Below are 26,543 nucleotides of genomic sequence, written 5' to 3'. Positions count from 1 at the left end.
TAAAATTCATTTGAACTGTTTAACATAATTGTTTTATGATGATGATCCTACCTTCGAAATGACTAGGAGGGGATGATTCATAACTTTTGAATTGGCATGCATTTAGATTGCTTTAAGGGCTTAATTAAGTTCATGCTCGTCGATATTACCACTATTTTGAATTGATCGGCTACTCATATTGTTATAAAGTTCAATCGACAACTGCACACATGTCCCACCGGGGTGTGTTACAACTGTGTTGGTCTCTAATTCTGCCATGCGATACATGTGTGAGGTTTATGATCATGCCATAACCAATTGGATTCGATTCAAACCATGACCACCAACCCCTAGTGTTGAGATAGAGTAATATTTGGTCATGGTTCAATCATACATTTATTTAGCCAACTGTGGAGTGGGCACAAATGTGTTTTTCCTCCTATGAGCTCTTTTTTACATTAGAAATTAATGACTTTTGAAGGTGCAATAATTGCATGGTTGAACGGAATAGATAGATAATGGATGCAGAAATGAGAGAATACTAATTATGACAGCATGATCACCAACTTGGTTGAGAGCAGCAGGGCACTTCATGGAGCGGCGTGCTAGTGAGCGAGGTGAAAGCAATACTAAAAATTACAACTACGGTCAACCCAGCGCATGAGCATAGGTAGATGGTTCCTAAAGCTAAGGTCTTCATTCAGATCCGATATGCAGGTGTAGATGGAAGGAAATTATAGCTACTGATTATAACTAGAAGTCAGTATAACGTGATCGCGAGGATGGACTTGTACTGAACTACTCCTAGAGACTAAGTATCCCATGATCGATGAGCGGTAGAGATGGTAAACTAAATTATGATAAACAACGTTGCATTAGTTGTTGATTGTTGGTTTGATTGATTGAGGATTAAGGGTTGCCATTCGTATTAGCCTCTGCTATTTATAACCTTCCTTGAGAGATGTGCAAAAATAATTGTTTATCCACGTGGCGCTTCACGTGTAACCAAATAGGAAAGAGTGGTTACTTTTTCTTAATTGTGGTTTTGCTTTTATCAAATGCCTAAAACGTGATCCAGTGTTGACATGGCCTTAACAGTTACTCGTCCTTATCCGAATATATCTTAAACATCGAGGCTTCTTGAAGATATAATATGTTTTCCATATATTTGACACATGCCGTAACAATATCAAATATGCCACATGATGCAATCTGCACTATCGATCTGGCTCTATAAGATTTTGGTATAAACACTTTTCAAGTAGAAGAACATCTATTATTGAATTGGGTATGTTTGAGCATAATTATATGATAAGGTTTGATATATTGGTATGTGGTGTAGACCATTCTCATTTGTTAGTTACATTAAAAATTCACTCTCATCACTAGGTACATCGCTCCATTTTAGCGTAGGGCCTAAAAATAAGCTTAGATTATGATTCAGGTGAACCTTACAATTAAAAACGAAATATATGGTGTCTCTCCCCCAACTATTTCCTTTGTATGGCTCACCTGAATCATGGATTAGGCTGATTTTTGGGCCCTACAGTTAAAATGGGATGACACACTTGGTGATTGGGTGAATTTTAATTAAACATCACAGTGGGGCTCATTAATTCTTGAAGTCAAATTCAAATTTGGACGATTTTCATACGAAGTCACCGATGTGAATCGCATGTACAAATAAAAATTTCTCACATATAGCTTATAGTGATGTTTATGTAAATCAAACTCGATCACTAAGCGCGTCACCCAATTTTTGCCATAGGGCCTAAAAAGCATCATAGTTTATCATTTACGCGGACGACGCGATTAGAAAAAGTAACGCTCAACCTTAAAACTGTTTCCCTTGGTGTGACCCACACGAATCATGGATGGGCTTGATTTTTTGTACAAATGCCTAAAATTTAGGTTAACATCGAAAGATTATAGTGAATTTTTACAAACACCCCATCCCAACAAAATTATGCACTTATGTCAAACAAAAACAATTACCTTATGAGCTTGGAACCCTTAGGAAGCTTGCCCAACCATCCCAAAACCCAAACCACAATAAGGTCATGAGCCTCCATTGGGATTTTGAGTTTCATTGGTAAAATTAGAAAGTGAACCCCACCTAGTTGGCAATGATATCTCCACCCTGTGCCATTTATAAGGATAACGAGACATTGGAATTGTGACGAGTGCACAGGAGGCAACAACATTGCCAGCCAACCCCATGTTAATAAGCCTAAATGGGCATGAGCCCCCCACAGTTGTTGAGCTTAGAGTGCAAAAGCAGTGAAGATGTAATATATATTTAAATTTGGGCGGATTTCAAGATCTCTCCCAAGATTTTCCTAAATATTGATAAAAGGAAACTCGCATCTAGGTAACAATATTATTACCACCCGAGTGTATAACAATCATTTCTTTCCTAAGAGGTAAAATTATTTGTTTTATCACTCCTCAAAGTGAATCTAAGCCTTTCAAACCAGCTTATACAAGCATCCAAGTTATCTCTACAACTCCAAATTGACAGAGTAGGGTTGTGACCAGATATCTACCACCATCTTCTCTTAGAAGGAGTGTCTTAGCTCTCTTTCCTCCTCCCACATCTCCATGTGCATGGGGGGTGATATGACCGTCAATTTTTAGTTTCTTTCTTTATATTGCAAATCTCCTCTCTCATACACTCCATGCTTATCATTCAAGTGACTTAAGTGTATGCTATACACTTTGCCGAATATTCGATTTCTGATAGATCAGAGATCAAGTGTCGTTTGATTTGGTGCTTTACTTTTATTTACTTATTATTATATTACATTCGTACTCTTCCTTTTGGTTATTGCTATTTTTTCAAAATTTCACCCTAGGTCAAGGCATTACGATTTCCTTAGCGGTGTGTTGGGTGAGTAATGGTTTACTAGTTAGTTTCTGACGTCGTTTACAGCAGGCTAATTATTTTAAATAAGGATATATAGTACCACAAAATTTTTATTATTATAAAATCTTAAATCAGTAGTTATTGTACGCAAATGTGCGTGGAGAATGATGCCTAACTCCTTAGTTCTCGGTTACCGATGTCCTTCCTTAATCATACACCTCATGCATGAGTCATCTTAGTTGTAGAGTCTCCGATTCTATAACCTAAAACGATTTTATGGGTATAATTGACGGTAGATTCTATGCTTTTATGAGTTAGTGGCGTCTTAAAGTCTTTCAAATGCATTGTTCGAAGTTCAAACCATATCCATCCAAAACTAAGGCCCCGTTTGTCAAATCTAAAGTCTAAAGATGGAATCTAAAATCTGAAACCTAAATCTGAAATCTTAAGCCTAAATCTAAAATTTGAAATAAAAAAACTTGTTTAATAATTATGGCCGAAGTCTGAAAATTAAGTACTGAATTTGATACAACCTGTTTGTTAACAAACATCTTAAATGTCTGAAATATGTTAATTTGACACATTTGCCTCCCCGTTTGGAAATGTTTTATATTATAAAGAAATTATTTTTTATTAAATGAAAATAAAATCATTATATTTAATTTAAATAAACTAAAATACTTAATAGAAAACTAAAATATCATTATTCATAAGGCCCTCAATTCCTCTTAGCGGGAAGATTTTCACTATGCGTCGTGTAAGGTTGAGCATCAGTAGTAGCAAACCTTCAAATAAGGCCCACCTTGATGTATGCAACCCTAAAAAGGGTCTTCGCTGCTTTTTGCAGTGTGGTCCACTTGATATTTTGATATGTCTTATTGTTCGTCTCAAGCCTTTAATATGAGCTCGCCAAATGAATGGACAGTTTGGATATAACACATACCTCATGATGGGACCAATAGAACTTGTTGACGTCAATACAATAGCTATATAGCTGGTGTGAGGTACATCAGCCAATCCGCATTCGGTATCATTGGGTTTAGCCCAATCATGGCCGGGTATCATTTTGGGCCTCGACCCAATGGGCTTTTAGGTCGTTCTCGGGTCCAAGGATGGCATTGACAGTGTTGGGCTAACCAAGTGGTCAATTAGATTTGAAGGATCACTTGGTAATAGCAAAAGTATCTGGGTCTAAGATGGTGTACGACGGTGGCACCACCGATTTAGGCATTTTTAAATCCTAAGCTGAGGCATGATTTCAAGCTCAATTGTCACCCATTGCCACCGTCTTAAAAGCAGTTGAATTTGACTTCAAGAATAAGTGATTCTTCCTAAATGTTTTAATGGAATCCACTCTAATTACCATGTGCGTCACCCCACTTTAACTATAGGATCCAAGAATCAACCCAACACATGATTCAAGTGGGGCATGTGAGGGGAAATGTTTTGGGAGAGGGATACCCACCCTTGATTTTTTCAGGGGCACCATAATGATTATATAAAATCGTGGATGTCTCGTGTTATGACTTAGGGCCTGTTTGTTAGTTAATGCTGAATTTTTGTACTTAACACGGAATTCTGAAAAATATTCCATGTTTAGTGATGTTTGTTAACGCATAATAAGGAAAGCGCTCCTGTTGAAATTTTTTTGTGATGGGAGTCTAGTTTAATTGGGAATGAAGAATAGGCTATAAGATTATTATTTTTTTAATCCAAAATTATCCTTTGCTAGAGAGATTTTCTCCCTTGCATTATACACATCCCAACTTTTAACATGGGGCACTTCTCTGAGCCCACTATGATATATCTGTTTCATCCATTTTTAAAGATCATTTTATGGCTTGATACCAGAAATGAGAGGAATATAAATATCAAGTGGACCACACCATAGGAAAACAATAGTGATTGGATATCCACCATTAAAATTTTCTTAAGGCCCAGTGTACTGTTATTTGACATCCAATCTGTTGATTAGGTCATATAAACCCAGATGAATGGAAAAAATAAAGATCGGCTTGATCCAAAACTTTTATGTCCTCCAAAAAGTTTTTAATGATCGACGTTCTTTCAACACTATTTGACATTCATTCAACATTGTTTTCCTGTAACGTGGTCCACTTGAGATTGAGATATACCTCATTTTTGGTCTTATACCATAAAATGATCTATAAACATAGATGAACGGCATGGATGAAACACATACATAATGCTGAGGCCCACATAGCACTGACCATCCCCAGTAGCCAATCTATTTCCGCGGACGAGGATCCAAATAATGAGAGGTTGAGTAGCGAGACTCCTACTGAAGTGATGTCACCAAGTTATGTGGGGCCCATCATGATGTATGTTTTGTATCCACGCTGTCCATCTATTTGGAAATATAATTTTAGATAAAAATTCAAGGAATGAGTCAAATCCAAAGCTCTAGTGGACCTCACCATAGAAAACAATGGAGAGAGTGACGCCCACTGTTTAAAACTTAAATAGGCCACTGAAGTTTTTGATCAAGCTGATATTTGTTTTTTCCTTTCTTTCACGTCAATGTTAACTGGTGAACAGGTTGGATTTCAAATAAAAATCACGGTGAACATTAGGAAGGTTTCAACGGTAGGCATCAATCTCCCCACTGTTTTTGTGGTGGGTCAACTACATATTTGGATCCGCCTCATTTTTTTACTCATGCCCTTAAATTAAATCTCCAAATAGATGGACGGTGTAGATAAAGCACATACATCATAGCGGGGCCAGATACATCACAGTGGGCCACAGAACTAGGTGACGTCACTTCGGTAGCGAATCTCGCTATTCAACCAGTCAGTAGCTAGTCCACGTCCGATGATACCAGACCCGCGTACTTCTATGGTCTTCTCTTTCTATTTCTTTCCCGCCACTCCATTTCTACTGATCTCTCTATCATATTTCCATCATGAATCCTGCAAATCCATATCTCAATCACCATTCTTTCACTTTCCTTTACCAAAACCCTAACCCTAACCCTAACCCTAACCGTAGCCCTAGTTTTCCATTCCCTCCCTTCCCAGCTCCACCCCTTCCTTCGATCCTCACCACTCCGAACCCACCCCAAAACCCTAACCCTAATCCACCCCTCCCTCCAAACACCACCATCCCTGACGCAATCTCGGCCCTCAAGCACTCCATCCATCTGGCGCAAACCACCCTCCAATCTATATCCCGTCTTCTTAACCTCCCCTGCTCCGATCCTCCCAAAACCCACCTCTCTCCCTGCCCTTTCAACCCCAACCACCTCCTCCCCGTACATTCCCTTTTTCTCCATTTCATCCGCTGCCGTTCCTCTCCCGCCGCCCTCTCCCCTTCCCTGCTTGACTCCCTCCGCTATCCCAAATCTCTCCTCGACCCTTCCAACCAAACCCGCTTCCCCGAATCCGATGCCGACCTTTGCTTATCGCTCGATGAATACATTGGCTTTGGTGGTTCAAATTTCTTTTACAAGGACTGCCCTGGTGTTGTCCGATCCTCTGACCAGGATGCTGCCAGGAGGACTTTCACTCTTCCCGCGGTTTTATCTGTTGAGTGTGCGAATTTCGACAGTGATGGTGATAACAAGGAAATTAAGGAGGAGGTTCCAGAGATTCTTCTTCTTCCTTCGGAATTGTGGGCCTTGAGGAGAGAAATCAAGGCATGGAGTGATTACCCGTTGTCGTATTCTTACACTGTTCTGCGGGCCATTTCCTGCTTAAAACGGATGGATGAATTGGATGCGTTGAACTGTGTCATTGGGAATTCGCCTCGGTATGGGATTGTGATCGATGTCCCAATGCGGGATCACGTGTTTGTGATTTTGAAGCTGTGTTTGAAGGTGATTTGGCGGGAGGCTTCAAAGTCTCTGGAGTTTGTGACAAGGGGAGAATTGGGTTCTGGAGAGAATTTGAAGTTGCTGTGTTTTTTCTGTCCACATTTGGTCGAAGTCCTGATGTGGTTGGCTTTGCAGCTGTCTGTTTTGTATGGAGAACAGAATGGGAAACTATTTGCCATTGAGATGCTTGCTCAGTGTTTATTGAGTGCAGGGTCGGGTTCGTTGTTGTTCATGTTGGGGGGAAAAGAGGAAAGGGATTTAGATGCTGCTGAAAGTTCATGGTCTGAAGGTAAAATGTTTGTTTCACAAGTTGCAGCTGCAATTGCGGCACTGCATGAACGGTCCTTGCTGGAGGAAAGAATCAAGGAGTTGCTTTTTGGGATACCACCTTCAAAAGTTCAGCTGTACGTCTCTCTCATGCCATTCTTCTATTTTTCATTATTTTGCATTTTATTGCTTCTTTTATTTTAAAATGAGCATTTATACTCAAATAATTGTCAATGACTAGCATGATTTTGTAGTTATTTCTTTACTGATTGGTGCATGGCTTATTATATGGTTGGCTATTTGGTGATTTTGGATTAATTTCAGATTTGGAACTTGTAACTAGAACATGTTATAGTGGTGCATCTGAACATAGAGTCCTCACAATAGATAACCTTCAGAAGAGATCATTGCTCATTCCTAATATGTGCTACCTTTGCAAGCAAGACGCTGAAACCATTGACCACCTCTTCATTTTCTGTCCATCTATGATTAAGGTTTGGGAGCATATTATCGCTGTTTTGAGGAGCAGTGGGTCATGCCAGGTTTGTTTAGGGACCTCCTATGGGTGTGGCATGGGGGAGGCAGGGGTAAGAGACACAAATCTTCTTGGCATCTCACGTTACTGGCTTTATGGCGGGTCATTTGGGGCGAGAGAAATAGAAGACGATTTCATAACTCTTCTTCTTCCTTTAAGGCTATTGTGGAGTCCATTAGATTGTCAGTTTCTGAGTGGTTAGCCACTTTTAGAGCCGTCTTTGGTTAATGTAGCTGTCACCTTTGTGTAGTTTGTAGCTTTTGGCTTTGTATACTTTCCCTGCCTGGCTGTTGCTAGTGGGTCTTTTAATAAATTCCATCATCCTTCAAAAACAAAATAAAAATTGCTGGTCCCATTTACTCAGGCTGTTTGATGTATTCGTTATAGAACTTCCTACCCTGTGGAGGCTTTTGACTCTTGCCGAGCCATTTTCATCCTGAATTCAAGGTTTACATATCAGTGTTGGAGTTCATATTGGCTCGGCTGAAAAAATGATTAGATATGGGGAAGTATCGGACTGTATAGACCAATATTGGGTTGTATGGTGTAAACCTTTTCCTAGAAAAATGTGGAAATACCAGAAAAAGAAAAAAAAGGAAACATAAAAATCTATAATTTATTAGTGTTCTTGACATGTGTGCGATGATACATCAGACCATTTTTTGCTAAGAATGATGTCTATTGGCCTGGTCTGATTAAACCGAGTTTCTAGTCTTTGACCTCTAAGTTAGGTGTCAAAGCATTTACGAATTAGAGATTATTTGGTTGATAGTCAATTTTACTGTAGTGGGTTTTATTACATATTTTAACTGAGCATCATTGGAATCACCACATATCCATGGATAAAATATCTGTGATCAAAACATCTTAAATAAAATATCCATTAAAATCACGATTGTCATGAATGAAATGTAATGAACAACATACTATTATAAGTAATTATATGCATGTTGTCCCAACTTCCAAGACCAACAATGTAGGGGCTTTACATATTTTGCGGAGCGCATAATAGATGAGTTTCTAGCCGCCCATTAAGCTTGGAATGAAGAAAGTAGTCCAAGATAATGGGGAAAAAATGGAAAAAAAATTGAAATAGGGGGCCTCTGTCACAATTTGCAAGGGCAGTATGGTCTTGATATGGCAGCCTATTGGCCGATAAAATGCCCTTGTCTGCTGATATGAGCCGATGTAGGTGCCAGCGCCTATACAAATCAATATGACATCTTGGGCTGTGCCGATATGGTCCCAAGTCCCAACAATAGATTTTGAAAACCTTGACTCAAACCCTTCTTCTTGATGGATGGCAAAACTTTATTATAAGAAGACATTACAACACTGCAAACAAATTGCCTGTCTAAAACGATTTGTGAGAGACCCGTTCTTTGGCTAGAGAGTTGCTATACAGTTAGATTTGCTACTCACAAATCTTGCTATGACATCTTGAAGAATATGTTTTTTTTTTTTTGGTATCAAATCCACCTCTGCTTTGAATGACTTTCTGCATCAGACAGGCATGAATCAAACTCTTTTTTGATTACGTCAAACTTGCAATGCTTTGGGAAAATTTGCTGTGATGATATGACCAACAAGGACTATATGCAAGGTTAGACACCTTTAACACCACTAGGACTCAATGAGCATAGAAGTTGGATGAACCTTCTTCCCAGGGCTGCCCTTGCTTCAAATCAAATCATGCTTCAAACTTGCACTCTTGTTCCCGGTCTGGCTTCCTAGCTGTATAAGCTAGCTAACATGAAATGGATGTTTCCCTACTCCCACATGCAAATATGTTGCCATTTCTTGTTTTGTGCAACTATAGTGGTGTCAACTGTCCACGTGCAGGTCTGGGCTGGGGTCACGCTGAGCCTGACCTCATTAAAAAAATTATCAGACCCAATGAATCCAAACAATATGACATTTCAAACTTGCCCTTGATAGACTGGAATGATAAAATGGGATTCATTAGCTGACCCCAATTAATTGGGATAAGGCTTAGATGATGACGATGATGATCAAGCCTAACTCCTCTGTTTGCAGCTTTTGTATGCAGGTGAATTATATATAATAAACATATACATAATTAACATGTGTTATCATTATTTTCAGCATGTGTGAGTTGGCCCAACTCGACCTGACAGGCCAGCAGTGTTGACTCGAGCCTGGCTTAATTGGTGATCAGGCCTGAACATTTAGGCTCATGACCTGGGTCAACGGGCCTAGAAGTCTAGGCCAGATTGTCCAGTGCAGGCCAGGCGGTTAATCCGATCCATCGATGCCTTGTACGAGAGCATGAGTTTGAGTTGACTCAGAAAATTTGGTTGGCTACAAAGCTTCTTTTTATATATATATATATATAGGTTTTTAAGAACAGATTACCCTTCTAAGTTTTGGATAGAGTCAAGTTGACTTGGCAAGTATTTCAAGGATCCAATCTTCTTTTAATAATCAGTACTCGATCAGTTTAAGAGTGAATTTATGTTTCAAGTTTTGAAATAATATCTGGTCATTTTGTTTTGTCACTTTGCATTTGTATTTCAGAAATATTACTTTATTGTTGCATGTAAGTTGCTCCATTTTTATTTGTTTGAGATACTTCGTTATCAGAATTACTTCAAGTGTACTATTTCTTTTGCCATTAAGAAAAAAGTTCTGTTTCATTTTGTTTGTTTCTAAATTTCAACCATCATATTGACCTTTCTGATTCCTTGCAGGATAAATGAACATTTATCTGTGTCAACGAGGGCATATGAGGAGCGAGCAAAGCGCCTTGACTATAGAGCCTTACTTGAGCATGATGGGCTTCTTTGGCAGCAATCGCGCAACCAGGCATGTTATATTACCATGGGGTTGTTATTTGTGGATCTTAGGCTTTTAGCAACAACTTAAACTGTTTTTATGGTGCCTTTCAGTATTGATGAGTATGATGAATGCATGAGCACCATCACAGTTTCCAGTTTTGATTACTGCTAGAGGAGGATCTTTTCTAAGTGGTCTGCTTTAATCACAACTCCAAAGTCAAGAGATGCTTATTCTTGTAAAAACATTCTTTACTTAGATGGTCTTGATTCTGCTTTTGCGTACGCCTCTTATCTTTATGTTGATGGATGTACTAATTTCTATTTCAACCATAATAAGCAATTTATGTCTGAAAAATGATATGGCAGTCAAATCTGGCAACTATGTCAGGGTCGTCGAACGGCTTGAGCATTTTTTTCACAGTGGTGATTAGATGAATAATGAATACGTTTTTGACGAGAGTGGAATCCTCTGCAACTCATCACACTTCTTCCAAAGTTTCTACTCGTTGCAGCTTGTAAAGGGCCATATGCTTTAACTTTGAACTGTGAAAATCTTCCCCTATATAAATAAGGGAGAAAATCTTCCTAAATTTTTTTTGCAGTGCTCCAAGGGCGGCCATACTCCCATAACTGTCCCTGTAGCATAATTGTGACAGTTCTACAGCTAAACAAGACATGGTTAAAGCACACCAAGAAACGATAAATCATACTGGTTTTAACCACACCAATTTTCAGATTTTAAAAACTTAGGTGTTAGCTCCAATCCCTCGGTTTCCACACAATACACCTTAAAGGCGAGTTCTGGTTGCCCACTTCAACATTGAGCATCCCTTAACTTACAAAAATGATTTCCTCCATTCTCTTTATGAGGCACCACTGGAAGGGACATATCTTGTAATGCCTTTTACGTGCTTTTACATATTCATTGGGAGTACAATATTTATAGTTTGCAAACCAGGCGGGTCAACCCGAGACGTGGTTGAATCAGCCCAACACAGTCAAGGATCTGGTCATGGCTCGGGAAAACCAGGCCTACTCTGGCCAGCATGTGACTTGGGCCTGTTTTCCTGAGTCCACCTGGGGCTTAGTTGACTCGGACATGTTGAAACAGGTAAGCCGGGTCTACAAGGGGCATTTTCATAATTTTGAAGAGCACAAAAAAAGAAAAGGCTAAATCCTAAAAATCGTCATTTCCCTCTCCCTTCTTTTGGTTCTCTGTATTTTTTTCCCCATTCCCTTCCCATTTCCAAAGGGGAATGGACGAAGTGTAAGAGGAAGAAGATATTATGTTTTTTTTTTTTCAAAAGAAGGATATTATTTTTCTGATTTAAAACTATGACTTCATTAACCTTGGAGTCCATTTTGCTACCCTGCAATTGTCCAGAAGCAACCATTGTGCCCAGCTGTTCGTGTGGCTGGAAATGGCACATTTGCAGCTTCAGCAGCGATGTTCAAGTACTCAATGGTCCAAAAAAGCCACTGCTCCACTGTTCTGTGCTGGAAATGAAGACTTTAGAGCTTCACAATGCATGGTTAAAGCACACCACCAAAGATAATCTACCTTACCTTCAAGTTCAACCACAATGATAGTGAAATGTTTTTATTTTTTTATTTTTCAAAGGATGCAAATATCATTATGCCACAAAGCAAGAAAAAGAAACGGAAAACAAAAGAAACACAAAGAAAACAAAACAAAAACTGAATAGGAAGAAATAAAAGAGAAAGAAAAACAGGAAAACCTAGCACCATACAACTCATAGACGAACCAAAAAGAGAACACAAAAACTATACAAGTCAACCCAGTAGGAGCTAGAGGCCTAAACCAAATTGATTAGGAGGCATGGAACAAGCAGTCCAATCAGCCACATCTCTATAAATAAGCGAGAGCACCCGAGCTGAGGAGGATCGACAAACTTGGAAGGTGCGATAGCTCCTCTCTCTCTAGATGGTCCAAAGGTTGCAAGGATGAAAAGGCACAATGAAGTCTCGAGGTAGCTCCACCTTGACACTTGTGCCATGCGAAAAAAAGATCGCAAACTGAATAAGGCATTACCCAGGATACTTTCAAATGATTTAGGATAGTTGATTAGATTTTGAAGGCGAAGAAGCAGTGAAATAATAAATGATCTATGGATTCTACATCTTGCATACATAGGAGGTAGATATTGGGCAGGATCATGCCTCTTTTTGCAGATTGTCAATGCTGAGGGTTTGACCGTATTCTTTTCTCGCTTCCTAATAAAATTTTGTTATCTCTCAATAAAACGAAAAAAGAAAAAAAGGTGAGGGTTCGACCTTGAGCTGAATCCAAGAGAAGGTATCAATCTTGAGGGGGGCTCCCTAACCCCAATCGAAGGAAGGAGATGCCTAATCCTCTTCGGGAGGATTGGGATTGAAGAGTTTGAATAAGGATATCACAGAGCATTTTTTGGAGGGGTCGAGAGACCAAATAATCGAATCCTTTTCTTCTGGAGAAGAACAGGAGCTTCACAACAACTTCAAGAATTTGAGCAGCTCTTCCAACTCCATGTCAGAAAGGGACATCCAGCAAGGGGGGCACCAAGCCCCCAATTCGTCACTAAAGACCGAGGAGGCAATACGACCCAAATTGGGAAAAGAATAAGGGGCCTATCGGTTATCCATGTATCGAGCCAAAAGCAAATTTGAGAATCATTTCCCAGGCAGAAGGAGAATCTATTGAGCATCAAAGGCTTCAATAGACAAATTGACTTCCACACAAAAGACGCTCGGGTGAGGGAAGAAGGATTTGCATATGAGCCATACTTGGAGGCCAAGATATCCCTCCACCAAGAGCCGAATTCTGAACAGAAACGACATAACCATTTTCCAAGAAGAGCATAATTGACAATTAAGATAGCTCGAAGGTCAACACCCCCCTTGGAAATGGGCTTGCAAACCTCAAACCATTTAATCGTATTAAATTTGTGCCCAATTGAGTCTCCCTGCCATAAGAAGTCTCTACAGATTTTATCGTGTCTATGGATAACTGATTTGGGGTATTTATAAAGGGAAAGAAAATACGAAGGAAGATTGGAAAGAGCATCTTTAATAAGAGTAATACGACCCCCTAGAGATAGATACCTTCTTTTTCAGACAGACAATGTTCGTTCACACCTTTCAATAACCACATCCCATAGATGTTTGACAAGCTTACCAATATAGAGGAGAGGAGAAGGTCAGGCTAAGTGGATGGGGAGCAACTAGCCTTACAACCAAAGGTATCCTCGAGATGGGAAAGAGTTGACTGTTCAAGGTTGATACCCAACATCTCGCTTTTAAATAGATTGATTTTCAAACCTGAGACACCCTCGAAGCAGCGAGCAATCTTTCGAAGGTTCTCAACCGCTACCTCAAAGGCATCATAGAAAAGGAGAGAATCTTCGACAAACCGAAGGCCCAAAGGGCGAAATGCCGAATCCATGGAACAAACCAACCAATTCTCCTTTGCTAAGCATATGACTGAGGCCTTCCACAATAATAACAAACAAAAAGGGAGAAAGAGGATCGCCTTGACGTAGGCCACGGGAGGATTTGAGAAAGCCTTTAGGAGAGCCATTGACTAGGGTTGAGAACATGGCAGAAGAGACACATGTCTTGATCCAATCCCTTCATTTGGAGCCAAAGCCGAGACAAAATAACACATATAATCCCAATCAATGTGATCAAAGGCCTTTTCAATATCAAGTTTACAGACAACCCCACTCCATCCTTCATGATGTCTAGAATCTATGGTCTCGTGAGCAATGGGGGCACAATGCAGAATCTAGCGATTAGAAACAAAAGCACCTTGGGCTTTGGCTAAGATTTTGTAAAGGGCTAATGGCCCCCATGTAAACTTATGGGCCTAATATCCTTGAGGTCGTTGGCACCTTAAAATTGGATAAGAAACTATATTTTGATCTAAAGACTCTTTATCACAAAACTATTTAGCCCCCTTGGATTTGACACAATAGTTCACAAAATTATTGAGTTCCTTGTTGAATAATGTAATGCTTTCAAGTTTGTGGTCATTGGTTGTTCATCAAAATATTGAGGGTACTGTTAAGTGTTAACTATTTCAAAGTGGACTTTTGGAAATCTAAAATTTTAGAGTCGGAATCTCAGTGAGTCCAGTGAGAATGGATGCCATGCCCTTTTTCATATTCCTGTTTATTTATATTTTGGCCTTGTAATCATATTTGTTCTTCTTAATGACAATTCCCAAACTCTGCCTAGAGTATCGGTTTCAATATGGATAACACAAATTTTTTTCCATGAAAGAATCTGTAACTATGTAGTAAGTCTATGTTTGAACTTATTTGATTGTCCCCAGTCAGAACAAAAAGGTCTTCATTAAACTTAGTCTATTTCTTGGAGCCTCTATAAAATATGATCCTCCATAGTCTACATTCTACAACATTATTAATCATTTGGTTAATAGGAAAATGGGAAACAATTTACCTTCTAGTCGAGAATCGTATCTGTTGTTTATTACAGGTTTGGAACCATGTTACTAACCCTTCACACCTATCTAGTGAGCGCCGTGTGTCAACCTCTAGATTCTTGAACCTGCCAATTTGACTTGGGAAATGCCAACCTGACTTGTAACATCCATGGACAGGGTCACAGTCTGCTTTGACTGAGACTCCATCTGTCTTCAACATATCAGTTTGTGTTTTTTATTGTAATATCTAGGTATCTCTTTTCCTTTTTGGCTGTTTTCTCCTATTTTCCGTTTCCCGTTCATTCTTAAATACATTTCTAAATGCTATTCATATGATTCCCATGTACCTTATACATGTTTTTACCAAAATGCATTCTCATTTATATGGTTTTTGCATATTCTTTCTATTTTTTAAAATATCAAATACAGGAGGCTTTCAAAACTATTTTTTCATTTTCAATATGAAAGGAAGACAGTGGATGGTGTCAGCTGAACAAGTGATGTTGGCGAGGGTGGTGAGCAAGAGGAATTCTTACCCTGTGACGGTGCTTGGACAATCATTAAGAAGGGGAAATCTAGCAATAGGAAAAGAGTCAGTCACCCTCTTTTCAACCTAACTCTGAACCCTTTGATGACTGGTTTGGAGGTCATCCTCCTAGTAGAGAATGATTTGATGATAATAATGTGAAGAAAAAGGGAGAATATTGAGAGAGAAGAAGAAGAAGGAGAGTTTGAGAGAGATGTTGTGTTAGGCTTGCTTGCCCTAACACATAATATTTTATTATAATAAAGCATATGGTACACCGTAGAAGAAGAGGGAAGTGCTAAAAGGGATCACTAACCACATACACAATACACTAGCATTCTTTATACTCCTCAAGATGACTAGCTCATGGAGGTGTTCAGAGTGAGGCTGTGTGAACGGTACATTGAGAAATACATTGACTTTGTGCAAATGCAATATGAAGAGGTTGATGTTAAGGAGGTTGCATATGTCAATGGGGTTGATTGGGAGGTTTTGGTCCGAATATGCAGAGGGCGAAATGGCCTAGAATCTTTGAGAAATAGGAAGAAACCCTCACTCAAAAGGACTAGTAATATGAGCCAAAGTGGGTCATACTCTATCAACGGTAGGGTTGCAACTGCTGAGCCAATTGTGGTTCTCTCACCTCAAGTGCTCGGCAACAACCACTTTTCGTTAGTGCTAAGGGTGGCAATGGGCCTGGTTGCCCACCCAACATGGAGAGCCTGGTTTGGCTTGGGCCTAACATGTATGGCTTGATCAATTTTTGGGCTGGGCTTAGGCTTAGGTCATTTAGCCTACTCAACTGGGCACAAATATGAGGGTATTTAAGTAATTTAGAGCATGCATGCATATATTTAACACAACTTAAATGCTAACCCTCTCTCTCTCTCTCTCTCACTCACACACACACACGCATATGTACCCCTCATACTCTCTCTTTGACTCCTCCCTTTTTCTTTTCTTGTTTCCTCCTTCTTAAACTCAATAGCAACTCTCCCTCCACCGTTCTCTTTTCTAGTTCTTTTCTTCTCTTTTAAGGAAAAAACACAAGACAACATCTCCATTGCCCCTCCACCCCTGATTTTTCTCTAAACATGTGTCAATTGGGGTTAGCGGGTCGGGCCTGGGCCCGATCAAAGTTTCTCGGGCTTGTGTCTTTGATCGAGGTCCATGCCGGGTCGTGCTAGGCTTGGGATTGGGTCTCATTGTGTGGCCCAAACCCAACCACCCGTTTCCACCTGTAGTTAATGCACAAGCTCTTTGTCAATGCTATGAAGAATGGCAAGGGAAGTCAAAGAGGCATATGTGTGATGGAAGCAAGAGGAGACTTGCATCTAGCTCTGTGGTTCTCTCCCACGAGAAAGTTGACATGTGGTTGAGAGATGGGTATTAGAGAAAGGGAACATTCGGTCGGTACAGGTAAGAGGTTGGGAACATGAAGTCCCACATTCAATTGTTGAGTTTGGCAAAAGTGGCGATGATGCTTTGTGGGGGATAAATCATGTGGACAGGCCAATTAGATACTGGATGCAGTGGTCTCAAAGGAAGAAGTGGGGTTGGAGGATCTTTGGGGTTTCTTCTCTTATGTATTATTGTAGATATGCCTTACAATCCTCATGCTTTGTTTTCCTTTTCTAATAAATATCTGTCAGCTCTCAAAAAAAGAAAAGAAAAAGAGGAATAACATTTGCATACAGCTCAATGGTGGGTAAGTTACCTTCCACCTGGGCACATGTGTCATGTGTGTACAACATCTGAGCACTCCAAAAGGTTAAAGCCGTCTATAAGATTGTCTGGCAATGTCAGGCACTCCAAACCAGAAGAAAACAATGAGGTAGGCGGTCCAATTCAGTGGACATGTGTGGCCCACCTGTCTTGATTTTGTTGCAGGTGATTTTCATGGATGGGCCCACAATTCTAGACAACTAGGATGTCAGATATATGTTGGCACCTGCAGTGTGCTGGATGTTGATTGCAACTCACCGTCTATTCAGGTGTGTGTGTGTGTGTGTGTGGCCCAAGTTAGGTTCTTAATTTAGCGTTCTTGTTTGCTTATAGGTTGGCCCAATTTTGTTGCTTTAAAAAAAAATAAAATAAAGGAAGAGATACAACTCTACCATTGAAAGTACATAAAACAATACTTTGTTGCATAGAAGAAACAATCTAGTCTCAATTTAGATACTCAATAACCCTAGCAGCTTTGCTACAGGTTCCTTGTGAACCTTTGTGCTTTGCACTAACTAGCTTGGATATTGCCATTTGAGCACAAGGTACAAGCTTCAGATAGGCAGATTTGCACTGATGTAAATTTTGTAGTTGTCAGTTAAAATCTTCTAGCAGGCACGGGATTACATGCTGCCTTGTTTGTCATAATGTGCTATAAGGTCTTTGTAGTTGCTTGTTGGTCTTTGTTCTTTAGTTGTTTATTTTGACTCAGTATCTCTGTTCTGAAGGACACAAATAAAAACAAGACAAGAGAGGAGCTGTTGGCTGAGGAAAGGGATTATAAACGGCGGAGGATGTCCTATCGTGGTAAGAAGGTGAAGCGAACAACGACAGAGGTGAGGAACAGCTGCAATATTGAATTTCTTATAGCTGCTTTTCCTTTTTTACTTATTCAGATCTTGGTTCTGAAGTTATATGTCCTATTCTCGTCTTTCAAATCCGAACTTCTTTATGGTTTCTCTGTTTTCCTTATTTTTGATTTTTCAGTTTCTTTTACTGTAAGTTGGGAACACTCACCATTATACTGCAACCTGATTTAAGTTCAATCAATTGCTTTGGAATTTCTTTTTTGGCACTTTTTTCGTTTTTCTCAAACTTCATTTTTATTAATATTTCTTGAAAAACAATATTTGTTTTATTCTGTCTTCCTGTTTGAAGGTGATGCGGGATATAATTGAGGAGCACATGGAGGAAATCAAGCAGGCAGGAGGGATTGGGTGCTTGGTGAAAGGAGCTCAAGAAACTGTATCAAGTTCTGCTTATGACAAAACGGCAGATGTTGATGAGTTAAAAGGCAGCGGGCGCCGCTCAGTCGAAACAAACAGAAGTCATTCTCATGTTTACGAGAGACAAGTACACACTGGCTTTAACATCGCATCTAAGAGGCTAGAGGATGCTCTTACAAAAGATCAATCAGGCATGAGCAGTGGGATGAAGTATGCACACCAGCATCAGAGTTATGAACACCATGTGTCTAATAATTCTTGGGAAGATCGCAAGAGAAGTATCAGCAGGGACAATCATGATAGTGAGTATAGATCTAGAAGTCCACATGGTTATCGAAGTCACAGCCAATCACGTGAGCGACATGGGCGTCAAAGAGAGCAAGAGCAAGATGATGTGGAAGGGACTAGGAATAAGTATGAAAGGAATGGTTCCTTATCTTCTCACAGTTCTAAACACCGGGATAACCGATCCTTCTCTTTTTCCTCAAAACTTTCACAGGATTCAAGCACGAGTAAGTGTGATTGGATGCAAGAAAGTAAAGATAGACATGGACACTGGATTCAGGGGAAGCGTAAGTCAGGTTCTGCAGCACAAAGTACTTTTCATGACAGATACGATCCTTCTGGCTCATATGATAGTTATGAAGAGACTAGTGATGCCTCTTTGGACAGCAAATACATTAGACTAGATAAATTGTATGGTCAAACACATGATGTCAAGCATCATAAACTACAAAGACTTGACAAGTCTAGCAAAGGACATTGCCCTGATCATCAGAAGAAGTCATGAATGGATCTTACGTTGTTTCTATACTTGTAAGTATTTTGATCACTTCTCTCATGGATGTGCTGTTTATTTGTTCTTGAAATGAATTGTTTTATATTTCTCACAGATTTTTTCTACTTGCTTTCTTGACATATTTGTGCAGTAGAAGTCATTCAGGCTTCAGGAATATATTCTATGCTTGTATCCTCCTTTGTATCCTCAAGCTGGCCATTTTTGTTCGTTATAAACTTTTTTTTAACTTACTTTGCAAAGCACAGCAAAGATTAAAAGTGTATTTGGTCTTTATCAAGCTTTTACTTCTGCTTTATTTCATTTTCCTTTTCTGAATGAGGACAAAATCCTAAAACCAGAAGGCTATAATAGAAGCTAATCTTTATGTGATTTTTAATTTTGGTAGACTGTAATTTATGGAGCCTGATAAGAAAGCTCCCCCTCAAAAATGGCTCCTTTCCTCCTTCGGTCTCCCCATCCCCAAACAGCTCCCTCCCTCTTAGTTCTCGTCCACCAGCAGGTGTCTCTACCACTCATATCTCTGCCTTAATGGTTCCTCTCCCACAAAGTGCAAGTATAGATGTCCAAAAGATGTAATTCGTTTTTGTGCATATTCATCAAAAATAAGTTTGCAGATTGTCACGTTGGTGCATTACAAAATTGTCCAAAAAAAGAAGTACAAGAACCATCCACAGTAAAAAGCCAACATCCACCAACTATACATCAGTGGACAACCGAACACATTGGTCCAAAATACTTGAAAGCAGTCTTGCAAAAGTGATGGGGACATCACGCGCACACGCGCACTCACGCTACCCCCTACGCACGTACGTACGTAGAAAGAGGACCCCACCATCGATCTGGCTCGATGACGACGTCCAGGGAGGGCCTCCTAGCTAGAAGTTAAGTTTTGGTTCAGAAAAAGTGGCCCGATAGTTAAGAAAAGCCCACCATGGGATCTCATGATCGTGGCCCACTCGTCGGATTGGTTTTATATTTTAGGTTTTGCTTATTGTTATTATTTAGAACATCGTGAACGCTTTAGATTTCCTTGTTTGGTTTTTATTTTAGTTTACTTCATCGCCAAGTAATAGGTGTCGCACATGGTGCGAGTTTTTGGGTATAGGGTTCTCCCTATAAATAGGCACCCCTTGTAGTTCTTTTGATTCATTGAAGTTAATAAAAAATTCCTGCTTTATTTTTCTGCTCTCTTCGTGAGTTGTGGAAGAATTCAAAAGTGGGTGCGAAGCCCTCCCTTTTCGAAGGGCTAACTACCGTGGTGCGAAGCCACATCGATCCCAATTCACCCCCATCTTCCATCATCTTTTTTTTCCATCTTCCCCCACCATCCATACTTCGAATTTGTCCTTTTGTTGCATCAGATTTATTCATTACAGCAGGTTTTCAGATTTCGGCCCGCAGGGGAGTTGAAACTTCTACGGAGTGCCACGCACAAACCGTACATTGGATCGAGCTGAGATTTGAGGATTTTGGAGTCCATCCCTGGCCGACCAGGGCCAAGGTGACCTTTTTCTGAACAGTGGGCCCCACACACGTGCGGCCGGGATCACACGCACGTCCGTCTAGGTCATTGTTGCTGTCCACACGTGGGATCATCTTTTGGCTCAGGGTTTCTTGAATTGAAATTAGAGAATCCCTTGGATTAGGGACTGATTTTTATGCATGAGTAGTTGATTTTATTTCCCTTTGACATCGTTTGGCTTATAATTTTATTGGTCCAGTTCTAGCCTGTGTTGGCTTGGACCCGCATAGATTCCTCTTTAATTGAATGTTTGGATTTTCATGTGGGATGTGGAATTTGTGTGATTGTTTCTTAATTGGTGTGATCTAAGCCTGGAATCTTGCATATCATATTTATTTTCCATGTCCTGCATCAAATTTGGTATCAGAGCCTAGGGTTCTTGTAGGGGAATTCACCGCATATTTAGGGTTTAGTTTGTTTGAGTCATTCATACATCCAGTCCATCATATATAGCTGCTAGAAAATCGTAGTCCCTGATATATATATAGCTGAATTTTCGTAACGGTGTGTAGTCTCCTTCATATAGAGTCTTGTAGGGTCATTTAGTTTTTAGACGCATATAGTCGTCATAGAAAGTCCTTAGGTTGAGTTAGCCAGTGTATGCCCACACGTACGGGTCATGGTTTTGGCTTGCACCCTACACTAAACATGGAACAATTGCAAGAGTCACTAAACAAGTTGTCCCAAAAGTTGGAGTTTATGATTAAGCGCTTGGAAATGGACCAATGCTTTGAGCAGCTTGATGAACGCATTGCTAAACTAAAGACCATCGCCAGGACAAACCCCACCATTGGGGTAGATGTCCAATCTCAGGCAGGTGGCCTGAAGGATAAACCAATGAATGGAGTTGGCCAAAGAATCAGTTATGGGCGTGCACCCGTGTACCCACCCCATGAGGGACATCAAGACCACTATTTTGAGGAGTACAACATGTGCAGTCTTGTGACTGGAGAGAGTGCACCAGATGTTAGTGTAGAGTTACCCACTGAGGTCATTCCGGTAGTGGACGAGTTTCGTGATGTTTGTCCTGATGATCTACCAGATGAGTCCTCTAGGAGGGATATAGAGCACACCAGAACATGGGACACCGTAATACCTACAACCAAGTTTAGGTTGAATAATTTTGTCGATAGGTCCACAGGTCTAAGTCCTTGTGAAGTCGTTACTGATTATAAACCTAGGAAACTTATTGATCTTGTCCTTATGTCACTGTCCCATAGGCCGTCAGAGTCTGCAGAGTCTTTTGCGCATCACATTCATTCATGGCATCAAGAAATCAGGCAGAAGATCATGACTGATAATGAACATTGCACATTTTCTACAGACCAGTATAAATGTTTCAAAGGATTTAATATTGGGGACTTTTTGATGGTCTACATCAGGCCCGAGCGGTATCCTTCGAGGGCCGTTCGTAAGTTACACGCGTGTAGCGCTGGACCCGTCAAAATTATAAAACGAAACGGTCTCAATGTGTATGAGATAGATCTTCCACCTTCCATGGGAATTAGTTTCACATCCGATGTGGAGGATTTAGTTACTTTTCAGGGGACCACTGATACTTTGTACGACCCTTCGCCCACCCATCCTGATTCCCCATATTTATCCCTTGAACCATGGCCCCTTCCCAACCCATTTTCCCAGCCTCTACCTCCCATATCTACTTTTCCTAACCTTTCATCCCAGCCTCTACCTCCCATACCTACCATTCCTGACCCATTTTCTAAGTCTACGTCCCATACCTACCCGTCCCGACCCATTTTTTCAGCCTCTACCTCTCATATCTATCCTTCCCAACCCATTTTTGCAGCCTCTACGTCTCATACCTACCCGTCCCGACCCATGTTCTCAGCCTCTACCTTCCATACCTACCCGTTCCGACCCATCTTCCCAGCCTCTACCTCCCATACCTATCCTTCCCGACTCATTTTCCCAGCTTCTATCTCTCATACCTAACCTTCACACACCCAAAAAGGAAATAAAGGATATCCTGGACCATCAGATAGTTTCAACGTCGGACGGCGGATTTCAGAAGTACGTGGTTAAATGGAAGTCACGCCCAGCTTCAGACAGCACGTGGCTCACTGAGGAGTAGCTTCAGAGACTTGATCCTAGCATCTTGGAGCAGTTCAAGAGTTTTATTTAGCCAGTGGCGAAATCTTTGCAGCCGGGGAGAATTGATGGGGACATCACGCGCACACGCGCACTCACGCCACCCCCTACCCACGTACGTACGTAGGAGGACCCCACCATCGATCTGGCTCGATGACGACGTCCAGGGAGGGCCTCCTAGCTAGAAGTTAAGTTTTGGTTCAGAAAAAGTGGCCCGATAGTCAAGAAAAGCCCACCATGGGATCTCATGATCGTGGCCCACTCGTCGGATTGGTTTTATATTTTAGGTTTTGCTTATTGTTATTATTTAGAACATTGTGAACGCTTTAGATTTCCTTGTTTGGATTTTATTTTAGTTTATTTCATCGCCAAGTAATAGGTGTCGCACATGGTGCGAGTTTTTGGGTATAGGGTTCTCCCTATCAATAGACACCTCTTGTAGTTCTTTTGATTCATTGAAGTTAATAAAAAATTCCTGCTTTATTTTTCTGCCTTTTCGTGAGTTGTGGAAGAATTCAAAAGTGGGTGCGAAGCCCTCCCTTTTCGAAGGGCTAAATACCGTGGTGCGAAGCCACATCGATCCCAATTCACCCCCATCTTCTACCATCTTTTTTTTTCCATCTTCTCCCACCATCCGTACTTCGAATTTGTCCTTTTGTTGCATCAGATTTCTTCATTACGGCAGGTTTTCAGATTTCGGCTCGCAGGGGAGTTGAAACTTCGATGGAGCACCATGCACAAACCGTACATTGGATCGAGCTGAGATTTGAGGGTTTTGGAGTCCATCCCTGGCCGACTAGGGCCAAGGTGGCCTTTTTCTGAATAGTGGGCCCCACACACGTGCGGCCGGGATCACACGCACGTCCGTCTAGGTCATTGTAGCTGTCCACACGTGGGATCATCTTTTGGCTCAGGGTTCCTTGAATTGAAATTAGGGAATCCCTTGGATTAGGGACTGATTCTTATGCATGAGTAGTTGATTTTGTTTCCCTTTGACATCGTTTGGCTTATAATTTTATTGGTTCAGTCCTAGCCTGTGTCGGCTTGGACCCGCATAGATTCCTCTTTAATTGAATGTTTGGATTTTCATGTGGGATGTGGAATTTGTGTGATTGTTTCTTAATTGGTGTGATCTAAGCCTGGAATCTTGCATATCATATTTAAATTCACGTCCTGCATCAAAAAGTCACATTTATCCAATGCTTTGTTTGCCTCCCTGTGTTTGCTTGTCATAGCTATGTTAAACAAATTAATCGCATTCATCTGCTGTTATTGAAGTGAATTGTTCCTACACTTAAATTCAGTTCGTGGACGGCTAAGTTATACCTTGGTTCAGCCTTTGGAAGTTCAGTTTGGATCAACTCTCTGCTGTGGTCCAGATTCATGAACTCAATGCAGAAATCCGCTTGTTTTTCAATAAACTCTAAACATGTACTCCCCTCATCAACTGGCCTTAGTGTCTAAAAAAGCAGGCTGAGGGCAAGTAATTTACCTTCAATCAGTCTAATCTCTATGGAAAGGTCATGCTTGTTATGAAACCACAATTCTGCAACCGTCGCTGCCTGATCTATCATGGAGTTACGTATGTCCATCACATAGGCAACATTCTCCTTGTTGCTACTCTCCATGATATTCGTCTGATGCCTGAAATAAGTCAAATGAGAATCCAGGACAGATCGTTGGTGTCACAACTGACTCTGTGGGCATTATCGATGACAGTCTGTGCGGCTTTATGGTTTTTGGTCAGATTTTCAATGGGGCCTGAAGCAGAAATTCTACTTACATGCGAACATTTCTATGCTGTAGTCACTGAGCCACTACAGCAACATACCAAAGGGAGAAATATGCTGGGCAATTTTGAACATAGCTTTGCAAACTGTTGTTCGTCTTCCAACTCCTGGAATTGGGTAGAAATTTGAACAGGAACAATTCCAGTGAGAGATGGAGGACCCCTAAAATAGGCACATGTACTGGATTCTCTGCTTGACTCCCTGACCATCTTCAAGTCTGTGGGTCATCTGGATGCCTAGTTGTGTGGCTTTTTCTCATATGTTGAGTTATGTGCATGGTGCTATTTTCTCAATGAAAATGGGCTTTTGGATCTCATGTAAGATACACACTGGAAAGGTGAAATATAATACTTTTATCCCTTTCTGGTTTTATCTCGCGAAATGGTAATATGGGTGACCAAATAATTTGCAATGATCTCCAAGGGACAGTTCTTTCCGTTTCCTGTTTTCCTTTTTTGTGCGAGTATTAATAAATAGCCATTACTCTTAAAAACAGGTGATAATGATTTGGTTGACCATGTTACACGTTCCGTCTAGGTCAGAGGTATATCCTTGGTTCCTTTCTTACAAATGGAAAATAAAAGAATGCCCTCATAAACATATTCACCCAAAGTAATTCGGAAAGATCTCTAGGGTAGTTATGGCTGTTTCATGTTTTCCTCTTTTGGGTATGAATGAATAGCTATTATTCATAAAATCAGATAACAATGATTTGGGTGACCAAGTTAAACCTTATGTCCAGGTGAGAGATATATCCTTACAAATGGAAAGTAAATGGATGCCATCATAAACATATTTCTAAAAATTGCATTCAACTTTTGACGCTCCCCTTCATGCTAATATGCATGCCTTTATCATTCAAAGATTTGCTTATGAATGATTGAAAAATTTCCTGCCTGGTGGTAATGTCAGCCTCCATTGCTTCATACCAATAAATGGTCTTACTCAATAAACAAAAATTAAGACTGAAAAATTTTCTTCTTAGAAAACGTCTTGCTCAGTACTTCTGTCACTTTCTTTCTCACTAAATGTGAGATGACCTGACCTTCAATGGTTGGGTTCTTTCATTAAAGATATGTTTTTTGAAGCTGTGTGTGATGTTCTGACCTTGTAATTAGCACATAATTAGGCTTGTTGTTCCTCTACACCTGCGTTTGGCTTCTCCCATGAGCAAGGTATTCCGTATTCGTTACCTTACAGCCGTAAAGGCCGATACGTATAGGTAACGGCTATGACTGTTACACGATACAGGGGTGAAAAAGTGCAGCTGGTTTTCTCAGACCGAATCGGCCGTTACAAGGTCCGTATACGCTGTTACGGGGCATAACATTGTCACTCCTGTAACAGTCGAAAAAATGGCAATATTTTTTTCTATTTAAATTCATTATTCTCCTCATTTTTTCATTGTTCTTATTCCAAAAACTTTCCCAAATTATTCTACAATATATTTCAACCACTTTTACTATATTTTGTAGGATTAAAACCGTAGATTGAAGCGATTTGGGCGAATAGAAACTTCGATGGCCATTTTTCAAAAAAATAAAAAGTGGTATTTATGCCTTTTTCTGATTTATAGTTCTAATGCTAGATTGTGGTGTGTAATTATTAGAGACACGTAACCATGTTCACAAATTCACCAGACAACCAGATACAACTCTTACCAATGAGTGGACCGTTATGCTATCATAAACATGTTCAAAACAAAAAATCAATACATATTTGGAATATTTACATTATTCTGGATTTTCTAAATATTTTTTTAGAATTTTTCGGGCAATTTTTTTTTTCAACCATTAAAGGGGTCATAACAGTCATTACGCCACCGTATTGGCCGATACGGCTGATACCCGTATCGATGAAGGTGGTGACCGTTACGGCCACCGTAACCTATATGGAATACCTTGCCCATGAGGCCTTAAAACCATTTTACCAACTGTAGAAGGCTGTTTGGTATTTTGCTTAAGCACTAAATTAGATAGTGTCAAGCTACTCTTCCACACATGGTAATCATTGGTTGACTTTCAGTCATTTGCGAGGTACCGTTAGTAGGCACCAAGTGCTAGTAGTTTTATAAAGCAAAATAGTTTTCTGGTGTCATACCTATAAAAAAAAGTTCTGGTGT

The 26,543-nt window shown here is 40.3% G+C and overlaps 1 protein-coding gene across 6 annotated transcripts in view; it reads left to right on the top strand.

Moving 5' to 3' along the window:
- Positions 1-5,667: 5,667 nt before the first annotated feature.
- Positions 5,668-26,543, top strand: part of LOC131221164 (U11/U12 small nuclear ribonucleoprotein 48 kDa protein-like) — a 34,425-nt gene continuing 13,549 nt past the window's right edge. For 2 of the 6 annotated variants that reach the window (XM_058216332.1, XM_058216329.1), the window contains exons 1-4: positions 5,668-7,084; positions 10,194-10,308; positions 17,704-17,811; positions 18,134-19,017. In XM_058216332.1, coding sequence (XP_058072315.1) covers positions 5,772-7,084; positions 10,194-10,308; positions 17,704-17,811; positions 18,134-18,991 — 2,394 coding nt within the window. In that variant the 5' untranslated portion in view covers positions 5,668-5,771 and the 3' untranslated portion in view covers positions 18,992-19,017. Of the gene's footprint in view, positions 7,085-10,193; positions 10,309-17,703; positions 17,812-18,133; positions 19,018-19,094; positions 19,274-26,543 lie in introns of those variants that run through there. The other 4 variants (XM_058216333.1, XM_058216328.1, XM_058216331.1 and 1 more) reach the window with 4 other exon arrangements.

The sequence above is a fragment of the Magnolia sinica genome, chromosome 12, assembly GCF_029962835.1.
Source record: "Magnolia sinica isolate HGM2019 chromosome 12, MsV1, whole genome shotgun sequence".
NCBI lineage: Eukaryota > Viridiplantae > Streptophyta > Magnoliopsida > Magnoliales > Magnoliaceae > Magnolia > Magnolia sinica.
Note: the sequence above shows the minus strand (reverse complement) of the source record. Positions and strands in the feature narration are given on the sequence as shown.